At 41.1% G+C, this 15,064-nt stretch overlaps 1 protein-coding gene across 6 annotated transcripts in view; it reads left to right on the plus strand.

Moving 5' to 3' along the window:
• Positions 1-15,064, plus strand: part of RERE (arginine-glutamic acid dipeptide repeats) — a 406,322-nt gene that overhangs the window by 321,858 nt on the left and 69,400 nt on the right. For all 6 annotated transcript variants that reach the window (XM_077837606.1, XM_077837604.1, XM_077837607.1 and 3 more), the window contains one exon: positions 4,969-5,049. In XM_077837606.1, the coding sequence (XP_077693732.1) occupies positions 4,969-5,049 (81 nt within the window). The remainder of the gene's footprint in view (positions 1-4,968; positions 5,050-15,064) is intronic.

Consider the following 15,064-nt stretch of genomic DNA (forward strand, 5'->3'; position numbering starts at 1 on the left):
CAGTGGTGTGCTTGTGGAAGGGAAGCGATAGTTAAAATTTACCATTTCATTTTGGAGATTACTGTTGGTGTATGAAGTTGTTTCTTAGCTATTTAGTGTCTACCCTATTCATAGATTTTAAAGCTATTGTGATTACCTAGTTTGACCACCTGAGTAACACACAGACAAGAGAATTTCACCCATTGATTACTGAGTCCAGTTTAGTAACTTGTGGTTGAACTAGATCATATATTTTGGAAAAACATCCAGTAGTGATTTAAAGATTGGAATTGTGCTCTTATTAGCCATGGTAATTCCACTGAATACGCACTAGGTCAGTTCGTATGGTTGAAATGGTTGAATGGTGAAACCTATTAGATCATACCTGTAGACAAGTAGTGTAAGCGAACCGTGTGATCGGCAGAGGTTTCAGAATGTTAAAGAAATTGAAATGAATCAAGCTTTGGAAATCGGGCATTGTCTAACCTGCTGTTGAGATAGGATATTCCACATTTACATTCCTGATAGGTACTTTTGGCAACTCATGAACAGGATGAGAAGTAAAATTGCTTTTTACTGCAAAATTTAATCAGAGCAGTTGGAAAATGTGAAAAAGTTGGTTTTAAAAATTATGAAATAACTTTAGATTGTCAACTCAGAATTACTTTTTTAAAAAGCTCCTTCTCCCCACACCATTCATCATTTTTAATAAAACATCACAACCAAGTAAAGTGAATGAAGAACATAATTCTTCAGGCTTTGCACTACACAGTGAAAATGTACTTTTTTTTAACCAAAAAAATTAATTTTTTTTTTAACAAGTGGTGATTAAACACAACTGCTAAAATGCCATTAAGTGCTTTTGATAACAGGCTAAGTCCGCAATGGGATCTTTATTCAGTATCTCCATTTTAGCATCTGACATTTCCTGTTCATTAAATTTATTGTGGTGAATTTGCTAAATTAGATATTTCAAATGGTTCCTTTTGCAGAAAGGGTTGTATTTAGTTTGGGGAGTGGTAGAGTAGGCTGGAAGGTGGGAGAATTATAACATGTAGCACTTGTTAAGAAAGTTCAGCTGTAGGTTTCTAAATGCTTCGGAGGTGGGGGTTCCATTTTACAGATGGACAAACTGAGCCAATTTGCCCAGTGTCTCCCAGTGAGTCAGTGGAATTACTGGGAGTAGAACCCATGTCTTCCAGCCTCGTGGCCTGGACTACAGGTTGCTCTGACATTTTGCACTGGCCCTGCTCTTCCATAGATGGACTGTTCTGTTAAAGAGAACAGTTGTGTTTATATAATGACCACTCTTTGAAATGGCTTTCTTCACACTAATATTTCTGTGAAATTATTTATATTGAAATTTCCCATATACTCGGTTACCTGATGCTGCAAATGCATAGTGCCTATAATGCAGTGCATGGTGACAGTGATGTTAAGAAAACTAAACACCTTCCAGCCCAGAGCCATACTGAGTGTTTTTTGTTAAGAGTTGTGAAGCACTTTGGGTTACATGCTGGCACATACTTCTTGATTTGGCTGATTTTCATCCTGTGCTGCTAGTTGTATAGGTACATCGCAGTGCACTGTGGGATATATGGAGCTGGCGTTTGGGTATTAAAGTCCTCCCATTACGGCTGCCATCTTTCTCTGCAGTAGAAGCACATAATGTGAGGAATGTGTTCATGGTGGTGGGGGATAAGGGCTTCTCTGACAACAGTGTGAAGTGCCCCTGATTAACTGACACTGAAGCAATGAGAACCACCAGTATGAGTAGTGCTCAGAGCAGTGGTTCTCAAGCTGTTTGCCATTGTGGGCTGCATATGTGGCCCACAATGTGTTAGGTGAACCGCATTCAATACTGTATGGCTCTGAGGATGTCATATGAACTACAGCGGTGTGCTGATTGGGCCGTGGGTTGAGACTCACTGGCTCAGAGTTACACACTGCACCAGTCCTCATTACATAGTAGAGGTGTTCTTGTCTAAAGTCTGATGAGTAAAGGCAGGTGTCTTCCTTATAGTCAAGATTCCTTGCTGAGGATCCTGAGTGCTTTTATTACTCCTGTCCCTGGCACTTCTACTGTTCTCTTGTGCCACCATTTGGAGACTTGATCCAGTGGTTTAAAAGAAGTAAATGGGTGTGAGTAATTCAACTCTTGGATGGGAGTCCCGCCTCAACATGCAAATCCGTGATAGATAATTCCTGCCTACGCACCACAGAAGGGTTCCCCGACCGTTGAACCAAAACAGTTCTACTGCCAAGGAAGCAAGGGATTTGTGTGGTTAATTCCACAGGGGCTGCCTGCACAGCAGCTCACTGAAGAGAGGTGCAGGGTACAGAAGATCCACTGCTGTATGGATCCTCCACCTTATGGTGGGAGCCCAAAAGAGGCATGGAGGGATATTTCAATGGGCTGAACTAGTTTCTGTGGGATAGTTCCTCACCCACTCCATGGTGTGGGGGACACTTTGCCCATTTGCTGGCACTTAGCCCAGCTTCTTGGGCTGGGTGCTCACATGAAGATTTGGCTGATAGTGTATTGAGATGAAAGCTGATTTAAATCACGTTGCACTTTTCTGGGAGTTAATTTAATTTCCCCCATAGAGTATACACATTAGGATCCAGCTTTTTAGTGTCACCCAGTTTTTTGATGTAGAACTTTGTGCTCATGATTAGTTGTGCCTGTATTCTTATGCCTGCAGAAAAGGAAGCTCAGTTCAGGCCCCTTTAACAATCCAGTCACCAATTATTTAGCTATGTTCCTTTTGCACTGATTTATTTGTGAAATTCTTTGGGGGTGGGTAGGAATGGAAGCCACAAGTCCCAAAGCTGCAGGCCAAGGTAAATAGCATGTCATAATATATTTAACAAATGAGGATGCAAACCATAGGGAAATAACACCGGAGAGGAAGAATATATTCCCTGGTTGGGAAGTTATTGAGTGTTTAGAGTCAGGGAATAGATAGATTAATCTGGGGAAGGGGAAGCCACAAAAAGGTCCCTGAGCTATAGCCTAAGCTGCTAAATGAGTCAAACTTTACTAGCTGTATAAACCACAGAAAAATATTCATCAAAGCAAGGGGAAAACAGATTGCAGTGGCTGGGAAGCTATACAACATTTAGGTGGTAGGAGATGCTTCCTTGGTTCACCTCTTTGCTTTAAAATAAAAACATAAAAGAAAAAATCACTACCTCTGCAAAGCATTGTAGTTCCTGGCCCACCAAGCCCATTCGCAGAGGAAAATACCTCCCCAAACACACTCTGTTAGGCCTTTGGTGTTTGTTTAAGGATTTAGCTCTTAATCCGTTCCCAGATTTTCCCCTCGGACCCCTGCTTTGCTCATGACAGGAGCAGAATTCTATGCATGTTGTCGCCCTGTGGGTTCCAGGATATTAGAGAGACAAGGTGGGTGCGGTGGTATCTTTTATCGGACCAGTGTCTGCTGGGGAGAGAGACAAGCTTTCGCGTTTACACAGAGCGCTGCTTCAGGAGCAGAATTGTACAGTCAGTCTCCTTTTGGGGGGGCTTCAACCCCCTCCCTCTAAAGTTGGCCGCTCACCTTGTGGTCAAAGCCACCCGTGCGGATGCTGCCCGTGCCCGCTGGCCCTGTAGCCGGGCGGTGGGCAGGACGCAGGGCGCTCGGTGGATCGCTGCCCGCCCCCAGCCCAGCGTGCTGGGCTCATTCCAGGGCGATCCAGGCCGCCTTTTGCAGCGCACCCGCGGCTCTCTTGCCGAGCCGCACAGCCCGGCGGAGATCACATGTCACGCGGCTGCCGCCCGCTGCCTCCTCCCGCTTTGTAGTGTCAGAGCCCCGGAGTGACACGCGAGCTCCGCGCTCGGATCGCTGCCGCCGCCCGCCTGCGGAGAGGCGCTGCATGGCACCTGAGCAGCGTTCACCTGGGGCTGCCGGAGACGGAACCAGGTCTCTGCCCTCTCCTCCTCGCCTGGCACGAATTGGGCTTTGCGGGGCGGGGGGGGGTGGAAGCGCAGAAGACGATCTGCTTTGGGGTGCTGGGGTTTGCGGTGGCTTTCTTTTTTTTTTAGTGTAGAGCTCGCGGCAAGCTCGCCGAGCTCCCAGGCGAGCTCGAGCAAGAATTCACCACTTGGGCTCCGGCTTGCAATGGGGCGCGTTTCAGAGCCGGGAAGGGACTTGTACGGCTGGTTTCAAGCTCGCCCCACCCCGATCTGGATTGAACAGTCTCCGCTGTTATTTGTAGGGGGTGTCTGAACCCGAGGAAATTGCAAACAAAACCCACCCCCAAAGGAGAAGCCCCGGGAGGGGGGAACTTTCTCCTCTCCAAGTGGATTATTGCAAAGTGAAAGAAGAAAGTCTCTTGCTGCCTTGGATTTGAAACCATACGTGAACTGTTCTTTAAAAAAAAAGGGGGGGAGGGAGATAAGAAGCTGCGATATTTTTCCCTCTTGAAGGGATTTATTTGGAAGCTTTTTGCCTTTATTCCTACCAAAGTAGCGTGGATCTTTTTGGGTGTGGGGGTGCGGGTGCCCGTTGCAAGGACTTTTAACCTTTTCGTCACCCAGTTGGAGAGTCACTTAAAAAAAAAAATCATAACGTTACATATTCTTCTTCCCTCCTTGTCGGTGTGATTCTCACCCTCCCTTAGATGTAAATAGATCTTGCTGATTTTTTGTGTGTGTAGTTTTTTTGGTGTGGAGAGGAGCTGGCTGTTTCTCCAACCCTTGAACGATCGCTAACTGGGATCATTTTGGACCAACAGCAGAGCAATTTTTTGTTAGCTCCAAATATTTGAAGTTTGTGTTTCAATTCTAAGTCCATCTGAATTTTTAGGGGGCTTTTCGAAGCCTTCCCCTTTTTGATGGTTTCAGTTGTTGTATGTGTGCACATTTTTCTCTTTTTATCAGCAGTCCCTAAGAGGAGAACAGTTGTTTCGCTGATTAAAAAGATTTTTTGTTTGTTTGTTTGTTTTGCTCTGCTGACACTCTGTGTGTGTTATCTTCTTACACAGAAACGCTTCATTAAAGGGCTGAGACAGTACGGCAAGAACTTCTTCAGGATCCGAAAGGAGTTACTGCCCAATAAGGAGACCGTAAGTACAATTGGACTTTTATGTAACTTGCCTTTTTCCCTCCCTCTGCTGCTTCTCACCATTTGATGTTATGAAACAGTTTCCTTTTAACCCTCGATTGAGTGTCTGGCTCAAATGTATGGAAGAGAAATCCCCCGCTGACAAACGCTACTGTGTTTTTTTCCTAAGGGCAATTTTTAAGCATTGTGTATGAAAGATATAAAATAGTCTTGTTGTTATTGGAGGAAGTCATAGGGGGTTGGGAAGGTATTTATGAATCCCAAATCTGTTTTTAAATATAGACATTATCATGGGATAATTCATTTATGTCATCAACTTAAGCTCAAATGGCAGTGGGTAATTAACAAAAGCCTAAATCAAAATAAAATCTGATTGAATCTGGAAGAATGAGGTGTGTGCTGTCTGCTTTTACGTTTGGACAGCAAATGTAAGATTTTTCTTTCCGAATTGAATTAAGGAATTTTACTTTTTTGACCTTAATACAACTACATAATTGTCAAATTCTACTAAAAACACTGGTAAGCATTGAAGAAGGGAGGTAGGTGAGGAAGAGTGCTGTACTTTAAAGGGTTTGGGAAGCTCTGGGAATCTACTTAGTTTTTCCATTAGCCCTGATTGCCAAGCCTCTCTAGAAGCTTCGGTTTCCATGCTGCAGGTGTCATTTAACTACTTGTAGAATGGTATTGGAAAGCAGTCTTCACTATTGCCCTGTATTTAGGGACAAGTGAAGTGAAAATGGAGGTGCAGAGCTTATTTTGCTGGGTGAGAAATGGCATTCATATTATTGTGATGCTGTTGAAAATATTTATTTAAACATCATTGGATGGAGGTGACTATTAAATAATCTATTTTGTGTGAAACTTTAATGTTGAGTGGAAAAAATAATTGTAATAGTGTGTGGGTTTTTTTTAAATCATCTAAGGATGCTAAGATGTTTCCTTCCTACCTTCCTGAGGTATGTCTTTGTGACATTATATTGTTATATCACAATCTCATGGGCAAAACGTTAATACTGTCAATGAATCAAACAGAAAGGGAGAGTGAAAGGTTTATGTTAGAGAGTCTTGTTTGTGGATTAGTATACCAGTGTTATTGGTAATGTTAGGAAATATTAGTTACTGCACCAAGAGCAAATAGACTTTACTTTAATATTTTGATGCATTATTTTATGAGTGAAGGTGGTTTGTAGAGAGATGACATCTTTGAAGGAAATTGGACAATACTTAGCAACATTTAACAAATCCAGGATATAATCAACTTAAGCAGTTCTTCCTTCATTATTCTTCAGAATAACTCCACAGAAATGTTTTTAGGAGAGATTGGCTTTTAGATTAGAAGTGCATTTTGTTGCTAGGAAAGTACTTGATACTGAATACTACTTTAAAAAAAAAGTCCATTTCAGCTACATGTACACGTAAATGTATTTTTAAAAATAAAATGCATTCTTTCTCTGCAAAAGGATTTTTTCCCCCTGTAGATCAAAGAAAAGACACATTGAAGTAAGGCAAACTGGAGACATATTTCTGACCCTACTTTCCAGTGCTGTACAATTTGTCTTTTGCTTTTGAACTTGAATTTCTCAGACCTTGTGCCCTCCCTAAAAGTTCTGTGAAGTCGCAAGCTATGTGAAATTTGATACAGGCTATCACTGTTCAAGCATTACATTTTTATTGTGCTAGGCCTAAACTTCTAGTGCTGAGAAGATTAAGCATTAAGGTGAAGCAATTTGAAGTAGAGTGTAGAAGATGGTATTGAGCAGGCTGTTTTGGCCCCTAGTGGTAACTGATCTACAAGTAACCTTTGACCTACAACAGATTGTTTAATCTCCATTTCCTATTCTTGCCCACAAGTCTAGCTTCTGCTTTTTTAGTGCTCAATCTTGCACTCCTTGTTCACAATAGAAGTTTTGCCTGAGTAATGAGCACAGGATTAGACCCGTATTAGCTAATGTTTGACTCCTTAGGTTTGCTTTTTCCTTTAGAGTGGAACAAGGAGAATTTCCACACTATAAGGCTATGGAATTAGATCTGCCGCTATTTTCTTTCATCAGAATGGCTCCAAACTATTTGCCTGCCACCATTCTCCTCCAATATGAAATAAGCTCCTAATAACTCTTAAATTATTCTCTCTCCTATTTCTGGCCACTAGACTATCACTAGGAATAGCTCTGAAATATGGCTAAATAGGCAAGACAGAGCTTTGGGAGCTGCTCCCAAAGTCTGCAAAAACTATTTTAAAAGGAGTCAGGGCTATTTCTGAGGTGACCTGTCCTAAGTGGAAACAAGATTATAGATCATATGCACTTCTAATTAATCAGAGCTCACTAGGTAAATCATTCATATCTTGGGAGAGGAGGACAAAGGTTATCCCCTGCCTTCTTTGAACGGTTAAATAAATCTCAGTCATCATGTACTGAGAAACCTACTTCCAGTCAAACTTTCTTAATATTACTTCAGTTTATAGCATAAACCCCTTCTGCGTGCGCACGCATGAACTACTGCCTGATACCCCTCTGATCGTGCACAGATCCTTGTTGCAGTGGTACAAGAATTATGCTTTAACGAATCCGGTAGAAGAATAAAATTTGTTTAAAGACTGAACTTGATTCTCATTTACATTGTCTGCTTTACACTGCTGTTTAAATGGGCCTTAAGATAGGTGCAACTATAACTTATTTCTACTTTACTCTGGCCTGGGTGCAGATGAGAATTAGGTCCTATATCTACTGTGCTTTGCTTTCTACAAGCCTACTAGAGAACTCTCTGCTTGAGAGTTGCCTGCACTCCCACCCCCTCCATGTATCATAGCCTTTTAGAGGAAATCTCTTGTATTTGCCAATTTGTGCATTTTAGCTGTGACACAGTTTCTTCTAAACAAATAACCAGCAAGGAAAATATCCTGATGAAAGAATATATTTACCGTATATCAAAGCTGTGTGTTTTAGGTCTTCACACTCCCAGTTTATTTCAAAGCAATTATGTCTGAGAGAAGGTTCCCAGTGGGCGTGTGCATAAATAGCTTTAGCATTCTCTTCAGGCTTTTATAAGCAAGACACACAGGAACTAAAGCTAGCTCTTATCTGAGCATGCCCCCTGCTGAAATGGGAATGCTGGAGTTGATTAAGAAAGCTAACAAGTTTATGGAGCTTTAGTTGGATCAGTAAATGTTAACCATGTAATACCCCGGAGAAGAAGGCCTGTCTGTAAATTTGTTTTAATATAATTTTTGTAATTTGCTTTGGGTTGTCATATAACTTTATATTTCTCTTTCCTTGCTAGTACCCATCCTACTCCTACCCCCCCCCCATCCCCTCATGAATAGTTTTTCATACCTCTTCTCATTAATACACTGGTGGTCAAAATGGTAAACTATGTCAGACTAATTTTCAGGGAATCGGAGAAATATGGGGCTGGAAGAGACCTCGAGACCATGCCACCACGCTGAGACAGAATTAAATATATTTTTTGATCATGCTACCAACCTGGTTGATCCTTTCCCCTTAATAGTTTTAAGAACGACGTTTTCAGAAATGCCTAGATCCATTTTCAAAAGTGATGTTGGCACCCAAGTGCCTGGCTTGCTTTTGAAAATGGTATTCAGGCTCCAATTATGCTGAAAATTTGACTTTCGATGTGCAGCTTTGGTCAGTTGCTTAAGCTTTAAGTAGAAGCTTTCCATGTCTGGGCCTTAGTTTAAAGAAAAAAAAAAAAGTTGAAATTCTGTAAAGCCCCATGTTAGTAACCCTCATTTTACTCCACATTCCGCAGAGGATGGCATTGAGTTACCTGAGCTGATGAATTCTACATGAAATGTCATAGTGATAGGCCTGAAACAGATGGACTGTAGGAGTTACAGGGCTGGGAGCTGGTGGTTGTAAGTTTTTCTAAAAGACTTAGCACACTGTACAAATGGTAAAAAGATGGAAAGAAGGTGAGGTGAGCACACTGGTATCCTTGCTTGTTCCAAGCGAGGAACTAGAGTTGAGGAACAGGTCAGGCAACTCTGCTGTTTGGCTTACCAGAAATTGAGAATGTTCCTTTGATAGAATTCCCAGTCAGGACCAGGAAGAAAAGAGAGCACTGAGTTGTGTTGTCAGGGAAGGACCTTGGTCAAATTTAGAGCTGGGCACTGGGAGTCAGAGCTGAGTTCTGTTCCTGTCTTGGCTGAGTGGCCTTGAGTAACTCACTCAGAGACAGTTGCTTTAAGATGTAAGAACCCTGGACTTCCATTGAGACTACTGCACATCCTCTTATGCCCAGCTTTAAAATGAAAACAACCCTTATCTTTGGGAAGTGCTTTGAGATCCTTGGATGACTGTTTTTTTGTTTTTGTTTTTTTTCCAGAACACCTGTAGTGCTGGTACATTGATCATGGCAGGAAGCTAATTGTCTGTCCAGCCTTCACCCGCCAGGCTGAAGGCCTAGAGCTCCTTTCACAGTTGCTTAGAGCTTGTCTGCACATGAAAATTGATTTGGAATAAGGGAGGAGGGTATGAATTTAAAGCAGACTAGCTATCCTTGAGTAACTGCATTTGTAGACCCTCTTATTCCGGTATAAGAGTGCCTTTGTCTGGTGTAGTTTTTAATTAAATTAAGCAAATTTGAAATAAGGCACTCTTATTCTAGAATAAGAGTAAGTACTCAGGGAATCATTTAGGAATAGCTATTCCACTCTCAATTCACACTCTACAACATTCTGAATTAGCTTTCATGTGTAGACAAGCCCTTAGTGAACGTTACGAAAAGAAGACATTAAGGCTTTGTAGGGAGGAGTTCAGTATTTAGTGCAATCTTGCTCTGAGTCTCCACGTTGGGTATAGAAGCTCCACTCGCATCTTGATTTTTGGCTTGGCCAGTTAGCAAGAGATAAGAGAGAAAGAAGGTAATCTAGAAGTTATACCTGAGGGCTGGTGCTATTGCATCTGAAATATACAGTGTTTATGAAAAAGTCCTGAAAATCAACTGCCTCCCTTTAGACCAAAAATGTATTCTATTAAATATGTGCAAAAGAACTGATTATGCATCATCCTTTTCTTTAGGCAAAATATTGGCTTTTCAGGCCGCAAATTCCCTCTGCCCAAACCGAGTGCTGTGAGGACTTATCTCTGAGACTGAATAAGCTGTACTCTGTTAATATTAGCAGGCCAAAATGACTGTAGCTTGAGCTTCCAGCATGAAGTTTTATTTAATTTCCGATTGGGGGTTTAGATAAACAATCTGATTCTTGCCTCATTAATGCTTAATCTAGGGTTACATAATCTACAGTATTGGCTTCCTCAGTAGCTCCTAAAAAATAGAGTGCTATAATGTATTGCAGCAAAGCAGTGGAAGTTTAGAAAGGTCACTGTATTTAAGGCACTAAGACGGGTGAGGTATTTGTCCTCTGTACAGTCCGTACTGTATGTAATTAAGCAGATCAGCTAACAGCCTAAGTAATGTTTGTCCAGCCCACCTGTAAGCAAATTAAAGGTAATGATTTTCTCTCACTGTATCTGTTCAAATAGTAGATGTTCCTTTAACAAAGGGAACAGAATAATTACTTAGGTGAGGGGTTTATTCACTCCCTCAGTATAAAATGATGGATTAGCCTTGCATCTGCTTTTTCACGTTGAAGTATAACATAACTTATTTTCACCAGTAGCTAAATTTAACTGTGTGTGCGTGGCATGGACAGTATTACTCACTGTCCTCCTTTCCCACAGGAAATATATTTTGTTTGGACAGTATATTCCCCTAATGATGGGCTATTAATGCACAGTTTGGTTCTGGTGCAATATTTCCCAAGTTGCCTTTGCTTCAGCAGCATAGAGCACGCGAATAAGGATAAGCTACGTACATTTTTGTGTTTTAGTTTTTTTTTTTGGTTCAAATGCCATACCTTTTTCCTTAATAACTTGTTCTACCCCTGATGCAGTCAGAGCTGAAATTTTCCATTCGAGTTTGAAATGACTGCCAACGTAAACAGCCAAAACTTCTTTCGGTTTCAGCTCTCCTCATTCCTACTTAGTGTTTCTACCCTATGGATATTGCAGTAGGAGGATTTTATTCTTGTTAAAACAGGGACCAGGCTTCAGACTATTAAATCCGATGACCTCACGCTTTTCTTTTTTCTGCAGTCATAGAAGATATCCCACTGGGCTTTAGTCCAGTGCGAACAACAGGCTGCGGGAAGGTTTAGTTGCTCTCCCTGTGTAAGTGAATCATTGATTCGTTTGCATAACAAACAAACAGAAAAACCCACACTTCAGTAGGGAACATGTTGGCTTGTTTTTCTTTTTTATTTTGTGTTGTTTTTTACCCAGCAAGTGACTAGCTTTGCTGATTAATGGAACCCAGGATATTCGTGTGTCTGTGCTCAAGGTATAGTAGTCTGTTAGGCAGCCCTGCCGTGCTTGACTTTCCACTGCACAGCAGGAGCAGACCCTGAGCAAGTAGTCGAATTTTTATGAAATGTTTAACTTGTAGTAGCTGAGCACAAATGGGAGAGCATCATAGATTTAAGTGGTATTGAGCTGAAAGCTGTTTACAAAGACCAGATATTTATCTATTGAGGGGGTTCAATAATGTGTGTTCACCATGATTTGGCTTGATTTTAGATGAGGAAACGTTTATGACTGTTAAACCTTATGCAGACTCTGCTATTTTATTGGATAGTAAAACAAATGAAAGGTTTGGAAAGGTCTTTAAAAAAGTTCTGATTACCTCTGGTATATACAATGTTTTTATCCACTCTAGAAATGATTCCATATCTTATAACACAGATTAATAGCAAGTCCAATTCTAAACCTGGACTGCATGTTGGACAGCCTCTCAGTTTGGGCTGTAGTTCTTGTTTCATGTTTTCTATCCCATACACTCTCCTATTCTCTCTCTCTCTCTGTTGGAAAGTTTTCTTTCTGTTCTGTTGTGGCAGGTTGTATCCTAAAGGCAGACATACGCCGTTATTTAAATCTTCTTTCTGAACGCTGCCTATTTACATTGGACAAGCCCAGTTTCGGGCCTCAGTGTCACCAATGTATGGCCATTTGTCTAAAGACAAGCTCACACCTTGGGTTAGTCTACACAGAGCCAAAGACTACCCTTTTGTGTATATGGCCACGACCATTGGTTTCAGTGGGAGTACTGAGGTCCAGGCACATAATCTGGCCTGTTTGCATTGGTTTTTTGAAAGTTTATCTTGTGCTTTTAACAGCTCTTCTCCCACTTTCATCAAATTAATTTGTTCTGGTGATATTCATAACTTTCCATTCACCCCCTCCCCCACTTCCCATCAAATTGCTTTTTAAAACATTAGACCAAATTAATTTGGAACTTTGACAGCTCAGGGTCTGAGCTGCTCGTTTGAGTAGCAGCCTGAAAACCTTCATAGGTGAAACAACCAGGGACAATTAAAAGGTTCATTGTGTCCATTGGACTCTCCAGTTCTGTGGAGCATGGGCAATAAATCAACTCTCTTGTTTGCACAGTGATTCTGTTTTCTAGTTTACGTATGAGATTGAAAGCCATTGTTTATTTTACTCTGCAGATTTAGAGGTAGTTAGAGGTAAAATATTGTTACAGGCAAAAGAGAACCATTAGCCAATTGCATCTCGTTCTGTCAACGAGCCAAGGAGCACAATTCTTGCTTCGGTGGGGAAAAATACCTACTTGGAGATCTAAGCCAAGAATATTTGAGAAATTGATGCAATATTGCACAACTTTCTCTTTCAGCAATTTAGGAAGAATGATGTTTGTGTGACTTGGTAATTCTGTTACACACACACACACACGCTGTATTTTCCCTACCTTCTGTTTGATTTGCTATCATAAGACATTTTATTGTCTTGGTTGTTTAATCTTTTATTGAATCGTGAGTTCTCATTCCATGTCCATGCTATAGGAACAAGAATCCCTTTGAAAAGAATGTTTGTTTTCAACAATGGAATTTCTGAATTTTGCATCTTCCCTTTCCTACAAGAAAAGGTATTCACTTTTCTTTCTTTGTAGCAGCTGAGACTGTACCAGATTCTCAGGCATCAATGTAAGGGTGCTGGGAATCTCAGATATTTAAAGTAGGTCTCTCCTTAGATGTTTGCACAATTTTTTCCTCTTTTCCTGTTGAATTTCATCTATCCTGACGCAATCATTTTCCACGGGGTTGGAGCAACAAGCCCGTCATTTTGGTTTGCTTTCCTCCCAGTGCAGAGCTTGAAGATATGCTTTAGAACCTGGATGTGGTTTTAAAAAAGAAAAAAAATAAAGGCTTCTGAAGCAGCATCTTTGTGAAACCTCCTGTCCAGGGATTCTTGACTCACCTATAAATTTTAGATAACGGTATAATCCTGTAGAATTTGGGTAACTACACAGCTCCAAAGAAGCTCTGTGTAGCTCTGCCTGGTGTTTTGGTTTTAGAAAAATATCCTGATAATCTGTTAGGAAAATATGTACACTTCAGATTCCATTTTCAGCAAAATCTTGCTTTCTATTCAGATAATAATTGGCACAGAGTTAGCACTACAAAAATAATCTTATTGATTGTACTTATGATCCCCATTACTGTTGAATCGGAACACCTCACGCTCTTTAATATAGTCACACTTCATTGTACATCATCACCACTGTGAGGCAGGAAAGTAAGTATGGTTACCCCATTTTACAGATGGGGAACTGAGACATACTAAATGAATTGCTCGAGGTCAGGCAATGTCTGTGGTGGAGCAGGGAGTTGATCATATAACTCCCAAGTCCTAAGCACCTTAACCACTGGAGTTTTTCCTCTTGTTAGTACAAAGATTCATGTTCCTGGTCTAAAATAAGGTCTCCCATCCTACAGCTGTTTGGTTATGCTCATACTGTGTTGAAAGGCCTTGCTGTATTTTAAGAGCCATGATCATCTGTGCTGGAGGAGTGCTTTTGAAGAAGGAACCTGAAAGTCCCTGTCTTGCAAGAGAAGTGTGCTATTTCTCTACTTCAAGTAATATAAAGTCTTTAGATAGCAAGTGCTGAGAGCTGTTGTCCTCTGACTAGGTCTTCTGTCCTATATTTTCCCTCCTAGACATCTAGTGGACATAATGACTTAATCCAGACTGGCATAGGGACTGGTGCAGAGAAGATTGAGGGCTTGACCCTCAAGCCGTGGGTATGAAGCCCATTCGTCCACATTATAGCATGATGTGAAACAGTGAATTCTCAGGTGGTAGAATCCACACCGTCCCATTCTTGGGTTGTTGTTAAAATACATATAAATATTTTAGCATAGCAGTCATTGCTATTTTTAAAATTTATGCAAAAGTGTTAGCTGCATGTGTGCATGGGTTTTATTGGGGGAGGGGGTGTCTTTGTGTGTTTGGGCCAAATTTTGTCCTTATCCACACTCAGGAGGCTAATGAATGGATGATGTGGATAGAGTTTTTGCTAGGCTTGTTCCATGCTTATGTTTGAGGAGCAAGCAGATGTGTTGCCTATCAAGATTTCCCCCCCGCCAACCTTTCCTCTCCCTGTTATGTTATAAGCATTAGTAGAAGTGCTCCCCTACCTTATGGAGAGGGCCAAATGGAGTTGCAGTATTGTAACTGAGTGGCATTTGGCCAAGTATATTCAAAAAGAATCATCCAAGTATTGCTCCAAATGTGGTGTGTCCTCTGTTTCTGGGCTGGACTGTATTAGATCTCAATGTTGAGATTTGCAGGAAGAGATTTTCTTGAGCTATCAAGTCCCAGAAGTAAAAAAAAAAAAAAAAAAGGCATTTTCTAACTCACTCTGTATTCCACAATTGCCAGAGGAATAAGGTAGTTGGGAGTTCTTAGCTGTTCAAGGCAGTGCACAGCTATTTTCTATAACACAAAAAGAAAAGGAGTACTTGCGGCACGAATGCTCAAATAAATTTGTTAGTCTCTAAGGTGCCACAAGTACTCCTTTTCTTTTTGCGAATATAGACTAACATGGCTGCTACTCTGAAACCTTCTATAACACAGGTATTCATAAAAAGAAAAGGAGGACTTGTGGCACCTTAGAGACTAACAAATTTATCTGAGCAT

The sequence above is a fragment of the Eretmochelys imbricata genome, chromosome 18 (assembly GCF_965152235.1).
Source record: "Eretmochelys imbricata isolate rEreImb1 chromosome 18, rEreImb1.hap1, whole genome shotgun sequence".
Taxonomy (NCBI): Eukaryota; Metazoa; Chordata; order Testudines; family Cheloniidae; genus Eretmochelys; species Eretmochelys imbricata.